This window comes from Panthera pardus, unplaced genomic scaffold, assembly GCF_024362965.1.
Source record: "Panthera pardus isolate Hobbes unplaced genomic scaffold, ASM2436296v1 HiC_scaffold_2, whole genome shotgun sequence".
Taxonomy (NCBI): Eukaryota; Metazoa; Chordata; class Mammalia; order Carnivora; family Felidae; genus Panthera; species Panthera pardus.
Window position 1 is genome coordinate 92,031,567 of NW_026526765.1, and position 21,241 is coordinate 92,052,807.

At 38.6% G+C, this 21,241-nt stretch overlaps 1 protein-coding gene across 4 annotated transcripts in view; it reads left to right on the forward strand.

Annotated features, from left to right (window-relative positions):
• HAPLN1 (hyaluronan and proteoglycan link protein 1) overlaps positions 1 to 21,241 on the forward strand; it is a 71,510-nt gene that overhangs the window by 36,249 nt on the left and 14,020 nt on the right. For 3 of the 4 annotated variants that reach the window (XM_019462842.2, XM_019462839.2, XM_019462841.2), the window contains exon 2: positions 1,851 to 1,979. In XM_019462842.2, coding sequence (XP_019318387.1) covers positions 1,877 to 1,979 — 103 coding nt within the window. In that variant the 5' untranslated portion in view covers positions 1,851 to 1,876. Of the gene's footprint in view, positions 1 to 943; positions 1,215 to 1,850; positions 1,980 to 21,241 lie in introns of those variants that run through there. The other variant, XM_019462840.2, reaches the window with a different exon arrangement.

The window sequence follows — 21,241 nt, forward strand, 5'->3', positions numbered from 1 at the left end:
GACAAAAGTCAGTATCTTCAAAAACGTAATCATTTCTGGGGCATCTGGGTGGCTCAGTTGGTTAAGTGTTCGACTTTGGCTCAGGTCATGATCTCACAGTTAATGGGTTCGTGCCCCACATCGGGCTCTGTGCCGACAGCTCAGAGCCTGGAGCCTGCTTCAGATTCAGTCTCCCTCTGTCTCTACCCCTGCCCCACGCATGCTCTGTGTGTGTCTCGCTCTCTCAAAAATTAATATTTTTAAAATTAAAAAAAACAACAACAAGCATTTCCAAAAAACCCTCAGAGACACAGTCAAGTGAACTTCAGAAAATAAGATGAGCAAATCAAATAACATTTTAAAAGTGATACCCTCAGTGTCCTGGAAAAGTAAGTTTCTTCATTTGCTCATCCACTGTCTTCTTTCTGTGTCATAAGGAAGAGAAAGAAAAGGGTTCAAGCTAACATGAAAGACTGAAGCCACAGGCACCACAGCAATGCCCAGTGTTAGGAGAACGCAGAGGGATTTCTGTCCCAGGAGAGACGGGGACGCCTGTGTCTCGTGTGTCTTCAGGCTCTGGAGTCAAGGCAGGCCTGCAAGGACCTCCAGGAACAGACTCAGCGCTCTGTAATGAGTATTCCAGGGAATCAGGCTTTCCTGGAAGAAACAAATTAGTGTGAGAAGCCAGTGCTGTGCAATTTCAGTTTTAAAAATAGCCAAGTGTTGTTAAGGCTGCGATGTGCATGGGAAAAAAAAGGAAGCCCTTGTTAATATTTGCCTCGGCTTTCACATGGAAACAGAGGAGCTACACTCAAATTCTTCCCTGGCAGCTATTGCCAAGGTCATAAGGTTTGTATCACTTGGAGTCACTTTTTGGCCCTTCCAATGACAACGTTTGGGGGCATTGTGTCCCCTTTGATCAAATTGGTCTCGCAGTAAAGAACAGCCAAGTGAGGGCTCTGCCTCTTTCACTTAGGACCAGGGCTGTGCTTAGCTGTCGTCTCAGCCCTTCATTTGCATAATTGCCCTGGGAGGCTGGCAGGGACGCTCCCTGCAGCCGTGCCTCTGCTGACTGCAGAGACCCCACCTGGCACTCTAAGTTGGTGCGTCAGCATTTTAGGGAGGAATGAATGAAAAATCAATCAGGATGACTGCAGTGGTACCATGCACAACTCTAACCTAGTTTGTCCATAATCTTCAACTCTTGACCATCGACCCAAGCAGTGTTTAAGATGGTAAGTGAATCTGTAATAAATGTGCTGCTTTTACTTAATCAGGGATTTTTGTTTGTTTGTTTCTTCTTCTTCTTCTTCTTCTTCTTCTTCTTCTTCTTCTTCTTCTTCTTTAGAACAAGCAAATCCAACTTGCTTAGGAATCCACATGTAAAATGAATGACGATGTCAAGTTTCATGCAAATATTTTTCATTCGCTCCGGTTTAAGATTCAGTTTCTAATTAGACCCGGTGATACTCACGTGCAGGGCAGCTATGTCAGATGGTGGTTTTGTTAAGTAATACTTCAAATTCAGAGATCAAAATAATTTTTTAAGTCTTTTTATATCCTTGCCATATCTTTTTGTAACTAACTGTAACTCTCTATATCAAAACAATACTGATTTACATCTCTAGATTTACAATTCTGCAAAGATAGAGTTAAACACTATTTGGACTCTGGCTGCATAAGGGAAACTGGAATTGTTCAAAGCTGCAGTCTTCAGCTCCCAAAGACAGCTACAGTAACTTTCTGAACAGATTGGGTTAAATATTTTTACAGACCCATTCTATGATGATAAGGCGGTAATAAGTTGTGCAGTGCAACACTCCAAAGGGTTCCAAATCTCACAAGCCTCTTTGTATGTGATGCTCTCACAGTGAAGAAGATTCTTTGGGTTATAAAGATGATGAAGAGTCTACTTCTCCTGGTGCTGATTTCAATCTGCTGGGCTGATCATCATTCAGACAACTATACTCTAGATCATGACAGAGTTATTCACATGCAAGGTAAGAAAACGCAGGTTCTCATATGAAAGTCAAATTAATTTCAAGTTACTTGGAGTTGGGGTGCTTGGTTGGTGTTTCTTAATTTTAGCTCTGCTGCATTGGCTTTTTCTTTTCCTTTCTGTTAACTGGTGAACATGCTTTTCTGGTTTTTGAATGCTATTGCATTATAGTAAAGAATTGAGGACAATTAAAGCAGAATGGCTTAGGAATGTCCAACCGCAAGGGGCTGATGCAATTTGTTCAGGGCTTTTTACTACAGTTGGTGTCTTCCAAGTAGAATGAAGGGCATAAAGTTTATTTAAATGTAAGCGAAAGGAGGGAGAAATAGGAAGTAAAACTCACGATGGAAGGTCATTCTGTTCGAGTAATCATTAAGAAAAACCGTGTGAAAATGAAAGTGGGACAAGCTAAGGTTCAGGAAAGAGTAACTCACTTTACGACAATCTCCTCTGGCAAAGCTTTAGTTCCCATAGACCAATGTGTTGCCCCTGCATATTTTGCAGCTCAGCTGAATCCTAAGCTTGAGAGCTGTAGCAGGATTTAAGGCTGCAGTAGAATGCAGCTGTTTCCTCAGTCCCAGCTTCAGACGAGGGACATCCTGCACTAAGAAAGCCGACAGACTTATGCAATAAGAAAAAGATAGTTTGCAGCTTCTCTCTTTGCCCTTGTAGGCTGAATAATTAAAATAAGAATTATAGACTTTAACAGTTCAAACACACCAAGATATTCATTTTAGATGAGCTCGGTTTGAGGACCAGAGGTATTGTAAGTTTGCTAAGAGACATAAAACATTAAGTTACATCTTCAAGGTCGAAAGCGTAGCCTCCAAAAACCGCATCCACTGTTGGAAAGTATGGTTGGCGAAGGTCAAATGCTAGTCTGGCTAGAAGTATTTTCCTGTATGTATATTATGACCACACAAATCGAATTCTGAATTTGATGACGTCTAGCTATTTTAGACATCTCTCTTTCAGTTCTCTTTGCTTCCTGCAGCTTTAAGTTTTCCAATGTTGGACCATGAAAAGGAATTATATAATCATAAATTTTACTATGCAAGCTGCTGACTCAGCTGTTTCCTTGAATGTGTATAGTAGAATCCAGGCTGTCTCCCAAAGACTATACGGTGTTTACACATAGAGATTTTCTAATGAGGGATAACATCCTTTAACATCTAATCACAGAATTAAATGCAGCCAAAATAGGAATACCTAGTCATTAACAATAGCAGTTTGAAGCGCTCTATAAAATAAATTCTAGCTGTGGTTTCAAGTAATTATTAAATTCCTGTGACATTATGAACTATGTACAAACCATTTAGTCTAAAGTGCACCCAGAGTATGCAAATATTGTTTTTAAAACGTGTTAACATGTTAAAAATTACTCTGGGGAGTCTCTAAGACTCAAGTTATCTCAGCAAGGAAAACTTGGTTGGCTCCTGCCTTTCCAACCCATATATTCTGCTGAAATTTAGTGCAAAGGAATTTCTTACACAGGGATCAGAATTATCCAGATCATTTGCATACACTACCCAACTTTTTTAAGTGACCTGGTAGTCCACCTCATTTTAATTGTAAATTCCTATTCTTAGAAAGTTACTCACAGCTTTCAAGTAATAACACTCATAGGCCTATACTTTGCTTATGGAAGTTGTTACTGAAAGGTGATTTGGGACAGTATTGGGATGCTAGGTCCATAAGTCAGAATTTATTTTAAAATTGCTCTAAATATTCATCATCGTTACTTTTGTTTAATAAAAAGTTTTCTTTTTCCTTTATGATTGTACTCAGATGGAACTTTCATATTCTTCAATCCTTCAGAGAAACACTTCCAGTGGTCTGCCACAATTTCCGTTGTCTTTTACAATACAAAAGTAAAGCAGACAGCAAAGTAGATAATCACTGAAGTAGGCAACCTTCATTATTTGCTGAAATACTACATTATTTTTTCACATTTGGAACTGTTATTAATCAAACTTGGCCCAGAAAGGATTCAAGGGAGCTGAAATCCTTGTGAATTTTCTATGAATTTTGCAGTCAGATGATTAAATTAGGAATCTAAATCTCAGATTCCTGAACTGGACTGAAGAGCAGTATATGCTTCTCTCAGGGATAGAAAATTGCTCAAGATTCATGTTACTGCAAAAATACTTCTTCTATCTCCCATTTTTCATTATATATCGATTTTTGTATTCTAAGTTCTCCAGGCCTAAATAACACCCAGAGGAATAATGCTCATCACCCTCAAATTCTCCTTGGCTGCAATGGTAAAGATGTTCAACACTTTAATACATCCTTGAATCTCATGCATAAGAGTTACCTAATTAATTTTCTGAAGGCTTCCTGCCAATTTTGTTTTAGAAGGTTCTTTGGAGATATAGGCACAAAAAAACTTAATCTGGGTTTTTTTTTTAAAAAAAGTCAGATTACCAGGAAAAAAAAAAAAAACAGCAAGGGTAGGTCCCTGTCCAAAGTGTTTCTAGTGAAAAGAATTTTCTGGTGATGAAAAGTCTCCCAGATTCCCATGGGGGGAAACACAGCTTTAAATAAAATTGCACGCATACTAATTTATTCTTTTTTTTTTTCTTGAATCAATTTGGTTACACAAGAAAGCAAATGTCACTTGTCCATAAAGTCTGCTAAAAATGTGCAGTCAAGATATTACATTGGCTGTCATACACTGCTCTCAATATAGGAGAGGGCCATTTTCTCAAGTACTTGTACAGAAAGAGACAGTTCTCGTTAATGCCTTCTCCATAACCCTCTCAACTAATGGATTATATTCCTCATTTCATAATGTGCCTAGTCAAACAACTTCCAAATCCTTTGAAACTTGAGATCTTTGGGAAGGATTTTGTATGGAAATCCAAAATACACAGAAGTACAATTTTTTAAATATTTGGGTCAGGCCCAAAAACTCTTTGTGTAGGCTTTCAATTACTAGTAGAAGTTCAGAGATGATGAATATGCTTTTTAAAGTACAAGTCTTAAGACAGAAGAGAAATGTTGTGGTCCTTTTCCCATTGACCAATGTGAAAAGCAAAGCAGGTACAGTTATCCTGAACATGTAACTGTTTGACCTTATCCAGGTCAGAGAGCCAGCACTTCCTGCCTCTGGTGTTCAAGAGAAGGTCTGATGGCAAGTTCAAGAGTTTTACCCATTATGCCACTTACTGGCTTTAGCACTTGGACAATTGCTCTCTTCAAGTCTCAGTTATCACATCTAGGAAACTGGGCATGATCACTGATTCCAAAAAGTTTTGTGAGAATTAAATTAGGTAATACATGGAAAAGTGCTTAGTACTGAACCTGGCACACAATAAGCTCCCGCTAGATAATAGTTGTTGTCGTTGTGGTTATTACTTCCTAACCATCATGGAAAACTGGTTTTTATGGGTGGAGGGGATGGGCTAAATGGGTGATGGGGATTAAGGAAGGCACTTGTGATGAACATAAGGTGTTGTATGGAAGTGTTGAATCATTAAATTCTATACCTGAAACTAATATTGCAATGTATGATAATTAGCTGGAATTTAAATAAAAAGTTGAGGGCCGCCTGGATGGCTCACTCAGTTAAGCGCCTGACTTCAGCTCATGCCATGATCTTGCAGTTCGTGAGTGTGAGCCCCGCATCAGGCTCTGTGCTGACAGCTCAGAGCCTGGAGCCTGCTTTGAATTCTGTGTCTCCCTGTATCTGTCCTTCCCCAGCTTGTGCTTTGTCTCTCACTGTCTCTCAAAAATAAACAAACATTTAAAATAAATAAATAAATAGTTGTGAAAAAAATAATAAAAATAATAACAGCAGCAGCAACAACAACAACAAAACCCTGACTTTTAAATAGAAAAAGGAGGGGCGCCTGGGTGGCTCAGTTGGTTGAGCATCCGACTTCGGCTTGGGTCATGATCTCACGGTTCGTGAGTTGGAGCCCCACGTCAGGCTCTGTGCTGACGGCTTGGAGCCTGGAGACGGCTTCAGATTCTGTGTCTCCCTCTCTCTTCCCCGCTCATGCTCTGTCTCTCAAAAATGAATAAACGTTAAAAAAAATTTAAATAGATAGATAGATAGATAGATAGATAGATAGATAGATAGATAGAAAAAGGAGCACAAATACCAGTGGAAAACCAGTGGTTATCTTTTCAAATTCATTTGTTAACAGAACCATATCATTACCTTAGCTCTAAGGGAGTAAACATTTTATAAGTTGCCTCTTTGTCCTCCTTAATTTCACAAGTTAAGATTTGTTCAACATTGTTAAACATCATCTTATAATTTTTACTTTCCTATGGAAACTGAAGCTTTCCAAACATAAGTAGTATTTCCCTTAACATACTTACTAGGTAAACACAGATAAACTACTTTAAATTTTTTGAAAGAATATTAAAAGGAAAAGATAATGTGTACCAGGAACCCTTGACAGAAATGGACATTCCCACTCATTGCGGTTGGTCCTTCCATTCGCTGTGTGTCCCAAACGACTCCTCTGTTCCAGTTTAATGTGCGTTCCTTTTTGCTAACTAACGTGCCTCCCTTGCCTCATCAGACCATGAGCTTTGTAATACCCCAACTGTATAGTAGTGCTTGGCACCTGGTAGGTGCTTAACATACGTTTGTTGAAAAATGAGCGAGTGTAATGAGATACTTCCAAATTATTGCTATCACAATGAACATTTAAGTCCTGTGTCATTCACAGCATTTAGCATATGTGACACTTTACACTAGAGGATTGCTTCCATTCTGTAATGTTGGCATAAGTTAAATCATAGTTTATAGAATTTGAGAATTCAAAAGAACTAGTGTAGATCATCTAGATCAATAGTCCATTGTACAAATGAAGAAATCAAGACTCACAGCCTTTAGTTGCTTGTCCCAGGTTGCATGGCTGATGAGGGAATTGACTCTCAGCTAATGCCCTCCCTTTCTTCAAATCTGGGCTCATTTCTCACTTTCTTAATGAAATTTCTCTCTCAGCAGCATTCTGCCCCTCCTCGGACACCCCGATCTCTCTCACACCTTCTCTTCCTTTTCTCTGTAGCGCTGATTATCTACCCTACTTATTGTTTTTAATGTTTATTCATTTAATTTTGATACACACAACATGAGCAGGGGAGGGGCAGAGTGAGAGAGAGAGACAGAGAATCTGAAGAAGGCTCCAGGCTCTGAGCTGTCAGCACAGAGCCCAGTGCGGAGCTCGAACCATGAAGCAGGACATGATGCCCTGAGTCGAAGTCAGGTGCTTAAATGACTGAGCCATGCAGGCACCCCTCTACTCTACTTATTTTTATGTAATTGTATCCATCTCTGCTTCATGTGTCCATCCACTCCACAAGGGTAGATAGGGATCTTCGTCTGATATATCCAGTCACCTAAACCACTACCTGGCACATAGTAGGTGATCAATACATGTTTGTTGAATAAATGCAAGACCAGCATCCAGGTACTTTTTCTAATCCAGCCCTATTCAGTGTTACCAAAGCCATGAGGTGTCTTTCTAGTTCGTGGAATGACAGGCAGTCGAGGAGGAGGAGGATTGGGAGTGTGGTAACAAATTTTGTTTGCTCGTATGCATGGCTCCCATACTGCACACAGCATGTTACGCTCCATGAGAGTCCACCAGAGGCAGGAGGCAGCAATCTTCCTGATGTGTGTAGGCAGCTTTGAAGAGTGTTCGATTTATGTTTGGTCACTGCAGTGCTATCCTGTTCCTTATGTAATATCTGCAGAGTTGGGATCTGGTGGTACAGAGTGGATCACAGTGGGTGGAATGAATTTAATAATGTATGATCACAAACCGTCTGCAGAGCCAAAGTTTAATGTGAGAACAAGATAAGTGTTATTCCAGCTTAATTTTCTCTCTTCCACTTAAAACTCATTTGGACTCTGAGTCTGTCTTGAAAAGTTAAATTAATTCATTTTTGTAGTTTTGAGGCAGAATAATGCTATTTGGCACAAATTTAAAATCCACAAAGATTAAGTGTATTTTCCAAGTCGCACTTACAGAAATATATATACTATTGATAATTCTATCTAGAAACTACTAGCTATAAAATATCAACAAAGTTAACCATAAAATTATAAAACTTAGCAACATCATGAGTATTGAACGAACTTTCTAAAATCTATTAGTTTACGATAGGACATAAAGCCAAATACGATAATAAGAACCAACTACATTAAACACAGGCCTATCATTTGGTCAAACTAAGAATATGAATATAATAAATGAGCCATCAAAAGAAGGAAAATAATCATGTACTGCACACAAACGTACATGCACTTAGTGGGGCTGCTATAAGGGAATACCATAAATCGGGTGGCTTATAAATAACAGAAACTTATTTCTCACAGTTCTGGAGGCTGAGAAGTCCAAAATCATAGCACTGGAATATTTGGTGTCTGATGAGAGCTAGCTTCAGGATTCATAGAACAAGGTAGAAAAGAACAAGGTAGCCCTCCTGGCTCTTTTCTATAAGGGCACTAATCCCATTCATGAGGACTCATACTCATGACCTAATCACATACTAAAGGTTCTACCTCTACAAATCATTACTTGGGGATCAGTGTTCAACATATGAAAAAAAAATTTTTAAGTTTATTTATTTTGAGAGAGAGAAAGTATGAGTGGGGAGGGGCAGAGAGAGGGGGAAAGAGAGAGAATCCCAAGCAGGCTCCACACTATCAGTGTGGAGCTCGATGCAGAGCTCGAACTCATAAACTGTGAGATCATGACCTGAGCCAAAATCAAGAGTCAGATGCTTACTGACTGAGGCACCCAGCTCTCCTTAACATAGGAATTTTGAGAGCATACAGACATTCCGTCTGTGGCAAGCACCTACTCTTACAGGCATTGGGGACACAATGATGAACAGAACACACAGTCTTTGTCTTCATGCAGCTTTTCATCCAGTAAGAGGATGAAACAGACATTACTATGAATATAGAACTAAGGACTATGATAACTGATCGAAAAATCATGGAATGCTACAGAGAGAACACCATTACCTACTATTTCTTTTATTTAAACAGAAGCATTCAAAAAAGCAGTTTCTTTAAATTAGAAATAAAAGTCAAACATGGCAACACCTTTCTTCAACTATATAGTCCTGGATACACACACATTGTATAATTATACGTATATACATACATACTTAATGGTCATGAATAGAAAAGGCAAGGGATTAAGTGATTATAGATTAATATATAATTTCTATAAATTCCTTAATCTTGATTCAGAAATATGTATATTTTCATACCAACTTTGCATCTGCTAGCCCATGCCCAAGCGTTCCCTGCATTTGTGTGTCCTTTTGAGAAAATCTGCAGTCAGGCACTTGATGAACATTGGCCTCTTTCAAGCAAAGCACTGGGTTATTCTCTGAGGAAGGACAGACCATGTCCTCAGTGAGATTACCAACAAAATTATGGCAACAAAAAGTAACAAAAAAAGAACAAAGTAAGTGTTAAACAGAGGTGGAAACATGGAGAAAAGAGTAAACAGCTACTAAACAAAAAACTCTTATTGTTTAGAACTTTGTATCCATACTCACTAAAGTTTTTATCACTTAGTAGATTTAAACTCATAAAATACATTTTAAGAATATTTCTAAACTTGTTACTGAGTAACCTAGAATGCTGATTCTATGTTATTCTATAAAGCACATTAAAGCAACACATTTTATAATATTTCCAGGTATAAAAACCTACATTTAAAAATCTCTTGGGCCCGCCTGGATGGCCCAGTCGGTTAAGTGCCTGACTTTGGCTCAGGATGTGATCTCACAGTTCGTGGGTTTGAGCCCCATGTCCAGGCTTTGGGCTGACAGCTCAGAGCCTGGAGCCTGCTTCAGATTCAGTGTCTCCCTCTCACTCTGCCCCTCCCCAGTTCTCTCTGTCTCAAAAATAAATAAACATAAAAAAATGTTTTTAAATCTCTTCAGGTAGCAACAAATTCACACCAACAGCCATTGCTTTCTCTGTTCCATTCTGGGTGCTGATATGCGCAAATCATGCAGGAAACCAATAATTATTTGGAAACTTTCCCAAATAGTGAGAAAATCCATTTAATACAGAAACCTTTCCCTCTGGTTGCAGTTTTGCAAGAACCAATGTTGACTCAGCTAAAGCACTGACCTATAGCTTAATGGCTTAATGTTAAAGTAATTTCAACATGCTATGTTTCTTTGACTTTACTAGATATCAAGAAAAAATAGATTTAGATTTCTTTGTTGATTTGGCGCTTTATTTTAAATGTGAAGTAGAAAATTACTGTTTTAGGAGAGTCTTTTGGAATAGAAAAATCTACCAAAATGGTAAAAAGTTAAAATATTCAATTAGGGGTTATCAAACTGATAATATCCAGTGGGGATAAATCTTCGTTATGGAAATATTTTTATTTCAAAATGAAGACAATGAAAGAACAAGAAATGTAAAATTTCTATAAATCTTCAGAAATATTTTGTGTATATTGTAGTAGCACTAAACATATGTGCCCTCAAAAATGTAGTCAATACAAAGAGTAGGTATTTTAATCTTATTTAAATTACATATGTTGGTTACTTGACTTTTATGCTTACTCAGTGACTAGTTACCACATGTATGAGCTCTGAGTAGTATGTTCTCACACACTTATGGATTATTCTGTGAAGTATATTGAACAACTGAAGTTAAACAAGAATTCTCCAGAACTACCTTTTCCAACCCTGCCCACTCAGAAGGGTCAGGGACATTAAAGATAAAAACACATAAAGTCTACAGTCCATCACATATGAAATTAACAAGACATGTTAGAACAGGGAGCATTCACTATAGTCAAGTGGGTCAGTTAGGTGAAGAAGGAAAAAAAGGAGTATCCTACCTTGTTTCTAAAGAGGGATCATAAACTTTAAATAAGAACACCACTGAAAATCTATCCTTGAAGTATGGAGATTCCCACTTCTAGATGATTCTATTTGTAATCATGCTTGCTTTTGCCTTATTCCTGGAAAGCATTGGAAATGATGTCTGTGTATTTGGCTCAGAGTTACAGAGTTATTCACTGAATTATAGTGAAAGCACAGGTGAACAAGAGATGTGGAGGTTGAAGATAGGTAGGTTTCCTTATAAGTCACGATAGGCATTATGTAAATTTCTTATGTTCTTAGTTACAGGACTCTATTTTTTCACTATGGATTTTTGATTATCTGTGGCTAATTATGTTGGTAAGAAAAAATAATTAACATCTTCACACAAGTTTATTTTTCCTGTTTTGTTTTTTTAAGAATAGATGGGTAAATTTTAAAGTTTTCTTCCCTAGTGTAATGTGGGTTATGAATAATTATTACTTTCTTTTGAAAAGTATCATAAGTTATACTGATAGGTTTTAAATCTCCAAAATCTGCATATAATTATTTTTAATTCTCACTTTGCTTTTTCTTTTATCACACAATCATTAACAAGGAGTCTTGTAGCGTAAAATAATGAAAAGCTGATTAGATGCTTAATACTGTACTTCCCTGAAATGTTTTCAAGGAAACAGAATACCTTATTTTAAAAGATGAATAAAGTAATGGGTTTTTGTAAACTGCCTACAGTGTACTAAGATTGTGAGGGGGGCCTCCAGGCGGGCATGGGATGAATTGCTGTAGAGGAGAGTCAAGCAGGGTTCTGTGAGCTGAGATCTGAATAGTAAGCAGGAACCAGTCACATCAAAAGCCAGGGACAGAGCACTCCAGGTAGAAAGAGTGAGAAATCATAAAATTCTCTGTGATAGGACTAACATGGTGTCTTTAGGCTGGAAAGAAGCTGGAGGCACTGCAGCCTCACAGTGAAGAGGGTGTGACTTAAGATGAGTTGGAAGAGTAGGCAGGAGTGAGACCACATTGCTTTGTATTTGGTCTAGAGTTCAGACTTTATTCTAAAAGCATTTGAAAGTGGTTACAAGGTTTTGAGCAAGAGAGTAATGTCATATGGTTTACAAATACAAAAGTCCACATTAATACTGAATTATGACGTACCAAGTGGAAAGGTAAGATATTTAAGAAGGTCTTGTACTTTAGATGAGAAACTATGGTGGTGGAGATGAACCAATTAGAAAACAAAAGGAGTAGAGATAGATATAGAGATGAAGGGAAAGAGGCACATCAAGCTCAACTTCGAGATTTTGCCTTGAACAAATGAACGGATGGTAGAGGCATAAATAAATGGAGGAAAATTGGGGGAAGAACAGGTTTGGGCAGGGGAAGAGGGACTCTTCCCTCTATTCCCCGAATAGTTGTCTATTCGGCATCCAGTACATGCCCAGCAGAGAGTTGGATTTATTCATTTGGTGCTCAGGGAAAATTACACTGCTAGAAAGTTTTGGAATCATCAGCACACAGTGCTATTTATAGCCATGGATCAGCTGAGAACACCTAGAGAAGGAGGAAATGCAGGTAGAGATAAGGAGACAGCTCCGGTCTGAGCTTCAGAGGTGCTCAATACCAACAGGTAGGGGGAAGGAGGATGCAGATACCACATATTTGCTTCCCAGAGTCTGAATCCTGCTCACTGAAATGCGGTATTTTTTTTTTCATGTAACTTTTTTAAAAATCTAAATTAATTGCAAACATTTTAAAATTGGCGATATTTGCATGAAAATCTTCATTTCTAGCATCTGCTGAAAATTCCAAAGACCTGCTGTTTTTCAACCTGCATTCCCGTTGGACAACATCAGCAGGAATCGGTATCCTGCTCCCCTGCAGAATGGAGCATGCGCTCACCACAATGGCATGGTCCGTTCCACTCCCTGTTGTTCTCAGCACCTTGGTGTTCCCATCACTTCCCTCAGCCTTGCCCACCTGGGCATTTGTGTTCAACTTACCTTTCATTTGTTTCAGCACTCAACTTAATACTTGACACATTCTAGACTATCAATTTATGATTGTTTATTAACTAAAGAAGCAAAAGATCCCTTGTGCCTCCAGGGCTGACTCTGTGACAGTATTATCTTGATGTCCTGCATACTAAGTGAAGACTTTAACCATACTAGTGTATAAAACCAACAATGTCTTTTCTTCAAATTACGGATAATTTGACCTTACATTTCACCACAAAGTGGAAGTGGTCTGAGCAGAGACAAGTAGATTTGATCTCTACCCCTTTACCACATAAAGCCACATTTCCACTAATTAAAGAGTGTGTGGTTAATTACAGCCTAATGAAGATAAATGACTCATGCTAATGTTCTGGTTTCCCCATACCCTTTGAAAGAAACCTGTAGGACATTTAAAACCCTGAAAAGTATATTTTTATTAGGAATGTCATTCACCCTATTAGTGAAATATTCAAATTTTATTTTTTATTTTATTTTCCTGTAATGTATTCCCTGATCTCTCTATCACTATGATTTGGTTTAAAATAACAGTAATTAAATACTAGTTCATTATGCATAAAAGTCTTTGATAACATACATTTAAAATCTGAAAATTGTTAACCAGAGTAGATAACGCTGAGTTGACAACGGTAGTAAGGTTATCTCTAGTCCTGGGGCCAGTTATATTGGATGAAGCAATGGCAATAATATAAGCTAATATTAACATTGAAAACCACTAACTATGTGTGATCCGCAACAGAAAATGCACTACCGTAGTCATCTCGTTTAGGACTCACCACAGCACTGAATGAAGGTGGTTATATCCTCACTGAAGGTGAGAAAGGTTCAAAGCTTGCCCCTGGTCATATGGTTATTAAGGGGGAAGCTGAGATTCAGACTCAGGCAGGTTAATCCTCATGTTCCTAACCCAAAGGGGAACCAACTCTTGAAGACTGTTGAGCGAATTAATAGGTGAGAATGGCTCTCATTTTATTGTATTCCGTCGATACAACGATGTTTCAGAAGAAATCAAAACACTACAAAAAAACATTTGGTCTTGGACCCTGAAGAAACTATTCTTATGAACTATTCCTATTTCTTGGAGAAATCCTGCTACCATAGTGATTCTTAAGAGGAGTTAGAGGAGCGGGGTGGAGCAGGGGACAGCTGTCAATGAATACATGCCATCCCTGTCCCCAAGTGAAGACTGTCTGGAACCCCCAGGGAAATTGAGGAGGAGGCAGGAAGAAGTTAGATTCTATAGATGTAGATAGATTTGGGTTTTTCTGAAAAGGCTTCAAGGTGGTGGTCCCGGATGTACTCCTGTCCTGCTAAGAACTACTAGATTAGAAGAATCAAAGAAAGTTGATGAAATGTCAATTTCTCAGGAAGCAATACTTTCTAGGAACTGTCTTCTGAAAGAGCACAGGAAAGAAGCCAATGTGGAAGAGAGAAGCTGGTTTGCATACCTGGCACAATTTGGATCTCAGCAAATGTTGGTTAGTAAGAGTCACTGGGCACTTACGGTGTGTGAGGCACAAGGCTAAGTTCTAAGCGAATGACCTCATCTCACTCACACAAGAATCTAGGAAGAAGGTGGCTTGACTCCATTTTACTCAGGAGGAAACAGAATCACGGAAAGGTTAAGTAACACAATACAAGAGCCCATATGTTTAATCGAAGAATTATAACTACCAAAAACATACATGAACAAATCATGAACATGGAAAAACAAAGCCCACAAAGAACTTAGCAGACAGAGCTAAACACTCTCATCACAACTTACTTCTTCCTGCTAGAAAAACAGAGAAGAGACACAGTATTTTTCAGGATATTAACACAGTTTCAGGTTTACCTCTGAGAACAAAGATTTTTACACTGTGTTCAATGGATGGATCCCTTAGAGCTACTTGGAGGCTCCTAATACCTATTTCAAGCAAAGAAGCTCACCTTTTATCAGATATATGTGGCAAAGGTTTGTCTAATATATCCTATGGGAAGAAAAAGTTCCACTGTCCCAAGGGAAAAAAAAAAAGGTTGTTTTTTTTTTTTAATCAAATATTGCCATAGATCAACCTCTAGGCTCTAAAACAATGATAACATTTATCCTTATTTTTTACTATGAAACTTGGATAAGACAATAACACAGTGCACATTCACGATAAACATCACTCAAAACAATACTATATTTTGGTGTGGGCAGTTTCCCATTACAGAATCCATTTAGCTCTAAGGCAAGGAAGGAAGATGGATATGGTCAATATCTAAGAGAATGCTCCATAGCACATCACATCAGATAATGCAGGTCTTGACAGAAAGGACACGTGCCGTTTAAGGACATAGGGAAGCCACAGTTCTAGGTAATTTGGTTCAGCTGCAGATTGATAGGAGCTAGCAGGGCACCGACTATACAGTAGTTGGAAACAAAGTGGGCCCTGGCAGGAGGTCAGGGCCAATGTGGGGAGAAGTGTATTCTTATAGTGTGTGAGTCCAAATGGCAGGGTCACAGATGGTCACAAACAGCTATAGTCACTTTACAGCAAAGAGTAGACCTCACTTCCCAGATTTCTCGCATTGGACTTACCCTTTATAGTCAAAACTAGACAACAATCAGGACCTCTGTCAATGGCTTGGGAATAGGGAAAACGAAGTAAAACGTTCACGCTTTGAAGACATATTTAAAGATAACATTTTTATTAACAGACGCATAGGTCTACAAAAATATACTCCTGCAATCACACAATATACTGTAGTTGTGGCTACCATCTTCTTGGGCATCTCTCCAGAGATAATTTTGGCAAAGCTTGGCGTTTACTTGTCAGTTAAATTTCCCCGACTGTTTTGTTTATTTTTGTATCATTCTATTTAGTGTGGGCATGGGTTATATATTTGCACAGTTCCAAATTTTTGAAATATATATAAGTGTACACAATGAAAATCTCTCAAGGTTTCTCTCCCAAATATCCACCTTACCTTCCCACAGGCTACCAAAGTTATTAACTGCTTGTGTTTCTTATAAATCCTTTCAGATACAGTTTAAGCAAATAGAACTATTTCTTTTGAATTTAAGTAAATGGCAAGAAACACACATACCTTTATGTATCTTCAGGTCAGACTTTATTTTTTTTTAATGCTTATTTATTTTTGAGAGAGAGAGAGAGAGCAGGGGAGGGACAGAGAAAGAGGGAGACACAGAATACAAAGCAGGCTCCAGGCCCTGAGCTGTGAGCACAGAACCCGTCGTGGGGCTCAAACCCACAAACCATGAGATCATGACCTGAGCTGAAGTCAGACACTTAACCAACTGAGCCAGCCAGGTGCCCCAGGTCAGACTTTAAACTCCAGATGAAAGCAAAGATGGGCTACAGACAAATCCAAGAAGGTCTCAAACCCAGATCGGCTGGATGAGGACAGGGCAAGAATGGATCATTAGAGCCTGTCCTCTGGCCTTTTCAGGTTGGCTTTTCCTGAAATGCTGAGTCCCGGAGGAGAGGCTCAGCACCCTTTGCATTTAGGAATAGCTGGTGAAGAAACTGAAGCTCTGTCTCTGACAAATTAAAAGCAACCATCCCTCGGAAAGGACACTGAAGGCTGTCTGGGGACCGAGGGGGGCAGCCAAGACAGCAGAAAGGGCCCTCATAAAAGTTTTTGATGCACAGCTGACTAGACACAACAGAATCATAGCCAAACAATGGGAGGCTCTGACTCCTGGCGAGCAACTTCAGGAAAAAACTAGAGTCATTCCAGTTTGAAGGAAACAAAATATTCTCAGCTAAATGAGTAAGATGCTCCTTACTTTTTTCCGAAATTATGCATCCTACTCAAATGTAATGTGTGAGGTACAGTGAGAAACCAAGATCTCAATTATATATTCTGCTTAAATATTGGGCTCTTAACAGGTATCTTTAATTGTGTCTATAAAATGTGTTTATCTTGGAGCTACATCAGGATATAAGGCAAACCCCGTCACACCCACGTCTCACTGCCATAGCTGGCTGAGGCGCTAGGCAGCACCAGCCCGTGGCAGTCCTAGACCCTTGTTGCCGCCAGACCCTACCTGATTCTGGAGGAACAATGTTAACAAGGCATGGCCTAGAGAGACAGAGCGGTCATTTGCAGCAGATTATGCTAAGCACAGCCATGAAGACAGAAACCCATCTCAGGTGCTCATTCTCCAACAGGTTTGGCTTATATATGGTATTTTCACCATAAGCATCTTCACTGCAAGCATTTGTGCTGCAGATATTTTCATGGCCTAACTAACTGGCAGTAAGACCACTGTGCCATAAAAAACTACAAAATTTTTTTTAAAAGGCACATTCATTTAAAAGGGCATAATGAGGTGTGCCTGGGTAGCTCAGGTGGTTAAGCATCCAACTCTTGATTTCAGGTCAGGTCATGATCTCATGGTTGGTGAGTTCGAGCCCCACATCAGGTTCTGAGCTGCCAGTGTGGAGTCTGCTTGGGATTCTCTCTGTTCCTACCCTGCGTGTGCTCTCGCTCTCTCTCTCTCTCTCTCTCTCAAAATAAAAAAAAATAAACTTTAAAAAAGGGGCATAATTAAATATGAATTAGGAATAGCAAAATTAAAAAGACTTTATTACGAAATACAAAATACTTGAATACATTTAAAATGTGTGCACAGTCATGGCAATACAAGCAAAGAATTGATTTTGTTTTGTGGATGGTTCCTAAGCACTTGTCTTCAAAGTCTTCATTCCCTGTTGATTCAACTCGTTGTTCAGCTCGCTTCTCCTTTCTTCTCTACAATCTCTTCCTTCATTAAGAGACTTAACAGTTTCCAAATATGAGGATTCACATCTGTAACTGAGCTTTGTATCGCAATAGAAAAGCCTGTTATGTTGTTGTTTGTTCTTGGCATATTGTCACCTGTCCCTTTGAGACATTCCAAAGTTCTATGGGAAACATGGGTTCAAACTCTGTGTCACTGTACGAAGGCTAAAATTTATGTAACATAAAATGGGAGTACTGCATCAACGAAGAAATAAAACCAAACTGTCAACCAGTTGATGAAACCAACAAACTACCAAACCAAAAGTGCAACCAGTTGTGTTTTTTTTAATCTTTTATGGCAAAATTGCCTTTACCATTTATTCATGCAGCTGAATATTTGTAGCAAAAATACTTGCAGCAAGGATGCTTATGGTGAAACTACCTAGAACCAGTCTGTGTGCCCTAAGGAAACTAACACCTTCCACAGTGTTAGTCTCACAGATCTAAACCAGCCAAGTGGTAACAAATGTCACAAAAATAAGGAACCATTTTTAAAACCTGTGCAATTTTCTCAAATGACTCAGTGTGGAGCTGACAATTGAATTTTTGCCTCCCAGTTTGGAATGCCAGGGAGGAATTAGCTTTTTCTTTGAAGTGATAAAAATTTTTAGGAATACTGGTGGTGGTGGTGGTTACACAACACTGTGAAAGTAATTGATGCCAATGAAATGTATACTTAAAAATGATTGAAGTGGCAAATTTCATGTACATTTTACCACAATAAAAAGAATTCAAATGATGCTGGTGGAGTTTTTTCTTGGGAGAAGAGTATTTTTAATGTCCTTGTTTAGCCATCTTAAATATGTTCCCCAGTTTTATTGTTTTATTTTATTTTTTTACATTTTATTAATCTAAGAAATCCTCAAGTCTTGAGGCTACTTCATCTGTGTACCCTATTGAGAAAGTGACCAATACTAACATAGGTTATTTTGCAGAATCTGCAATTCACTTTTAAAAGACAGACTTTAAGGGGTGCCTGGGCTCAGTAGGTTAAGCAGGCAACTTGGGCCTAGGTCATGATCTCAGGGTGAGTTCGAGCCCCACGTCGGGTTTTGTGCTGACAGCTCAGAGCCTGGAACCTGCTTCGGATTCTGTGTCTCCCTCTCTCTCTGCCCCTCCCCAGCTCACGCTGTGTTCTCTCTGTCTTTGAAAAATGAATCAACATGAAAAAAAATTTTTTACAAGGCAAACTTCGATTTGTAACACCTTCTCTTTTTTTCTGTTACATACATTTCTTTGGCAATGAACTGCTAAGTAATAATAATAATAGTAATGACACTTTTAAAGGAATGAAAAACAATGGGTAATAGTCCAATACCATATTTCTAAATTGTTTCTCTGCAACTAATTGCTTTTGTCCTATTGTTTAAAAGACTTCATATAAATTACACAGCAATGCAAAGATCTGTTGTTTGGTCATGCCGATGCTTTAATAATTTGGTGAAACTGAATGATGTCCTCTAGATTTCACAGCAGAATCTGTAAAATAATAATGAGGGCCTGCTGTTTCCCCTGGAGACAACTGTGGTCTTTGAAGGGCATCAAATCTGTCAAGTCACTGTCTTGGACACTAATAGAAATAGGAAATTTCTGTTACTTACAAATTAAACTTTAAAAAAAAATCCAGTCCTTCCTAAATGAGCATATGTATGTTGCCTAGTTTTATTCTTTCATACTTTTTATTAAAAAAAAAAAAGGAAACCAAGCAATTCTCATTCTGATGATCAAAGTTGATTTTTATCCCTTGTTTTTTATTTGCTTTGCAACTGCCTACTTATCAAACAGGCTGATTTAAACATTAATTTCAAGGCACTTAGGTGTTTGCATCCAATGATGAGATTCAAGACTTACCCTAGACAAGATGGGTGCAAAGTTTGTCATGCGCACACTTGATTCCCTTTTCTGTTCTTTGTATCTGCCTTCTCCCCTCTCTAGCTGATGTTTCCTGGCTGACCCCTAACATGATTGCCTGTCATGAGGAGCCTGGCAAGAATCTTAAACTGAATGTTCTCATGAGGCAGACCAGTCAGTCAAACACCCCGAGCTCCTGACTCACTGGCCAGTGCTCCTTCCTACATTTCACTTGTTCTGCAACAGATCACTCTCACCAACGATCCTCAGTGCTGTATCATGTGCAGTGTCAATCTTCTAAAAACAAGCAAACAAACAAAAAACCATTGTTCTCAATGCCAGGCTGGGGGTGTAGGCTAATGAACATTGATGGCCCTCAGTCACCCAATGTGTTACATATTGCACATCTTTCTTAGAGTTCTTTGAATTTCAGCCACAGACTTGTGGCATTGATTACCACAACACCCCAACCTCCCTTCCCAAAAAACAAGAATGGTAGAATTTTATACATTCTGACAGCCTTGTTAGAAAAATTATTTTGTGGGAAATCAGTGGATTTTTGGTGTCTGTTCAATTCTCAATATTTTACCACATAAATCATCACCTACTCACAATGTTGGATTATAAGCAAATAGTACCTAAAAAAAAAAATCAGAAACCTGTAATTCTAAAATACTACGAGATGATGTGCAGGTAACCACAGGAAAAAAAAATTAGAAGTCTCAGTCCCTTGTACAAGGGTTTTGATCTTTGCTTGAACTCTTTAATTTATGAAACACTCAGACCTTGTATTCATTCTGGTATGATTATGTAAAACCACACAATAATTTCTACATCTCCTTTATGACACAAGTGGCATTTTATGTATTTGTCACCCCACATGGTTCATAACTTTATAAGTAGAACTGTGGAAGGTTAATATATGCCAAAATTAGGCTCAATATCAGGCAATACCATATTTGAGAAATACTGTGCAAAATCTATGCAGTAGGAAGAGTCAGCAGTGAGTGCACGCTTACTTTTGGTCAGACATAATTCTAAGTATAAGAATACTTAATAATATCCCCTATCCCTGTGTATTTGGACATTGGTTTTAACTTCAAAGTGAAAGCCTTCAAAGAATCATGAGACTGCAACCTCCTGGAGCAGGTGTCCTTCCAGGAACCAGGTAGGAGATGTTCCCTACACCCTTCAGGCTCTACTGAGCAGTCGACAGCACTTTCCTCCTCCCAGAAAGAAGATACTTGGATGCACTCATTAGGGATGTTGTAGGGGAAAAAAATTATACGTAGGGTAGAGTTGGGTAGATTTACCATTCATCCCTTATGATTCTATGATCCTAAATAAAAAGATAAAGAATAAAATCTAAAGGAAATGCTTAATGAGCTGGATTTATGATTCATTTTAATTAAGCCATTATCCTTATTTTATTATCTATTCCAAGTGGAGGCATTAATGGCTTAAACTTTTCAGTTTCTGAACATTGGGCTGACTTCTAAATGAAATATATTCATTTTAAAATACTCATTGCTATATGATAAAAATAAAACTACCATCTCTATTCCTCATGCTTTTTATTTTAAAATCTGAATCCTATGTATGCCATTAAATAAGTAAGGCATGGATCTGTCCAGAGGTGAGTGGGTACTCTTCCTGACCTGTATATGTTAAATGACTGATGGCCAAGGTTTATTCACTACATGCCTGCCGCAGGCAGGAAGAGTTGCAGAACTTCGTGAAAGGTAGCTTTTGGCAAGCTTCGAAAGCTGTGTGGAGATGAGAAGGCGTGTGTGTC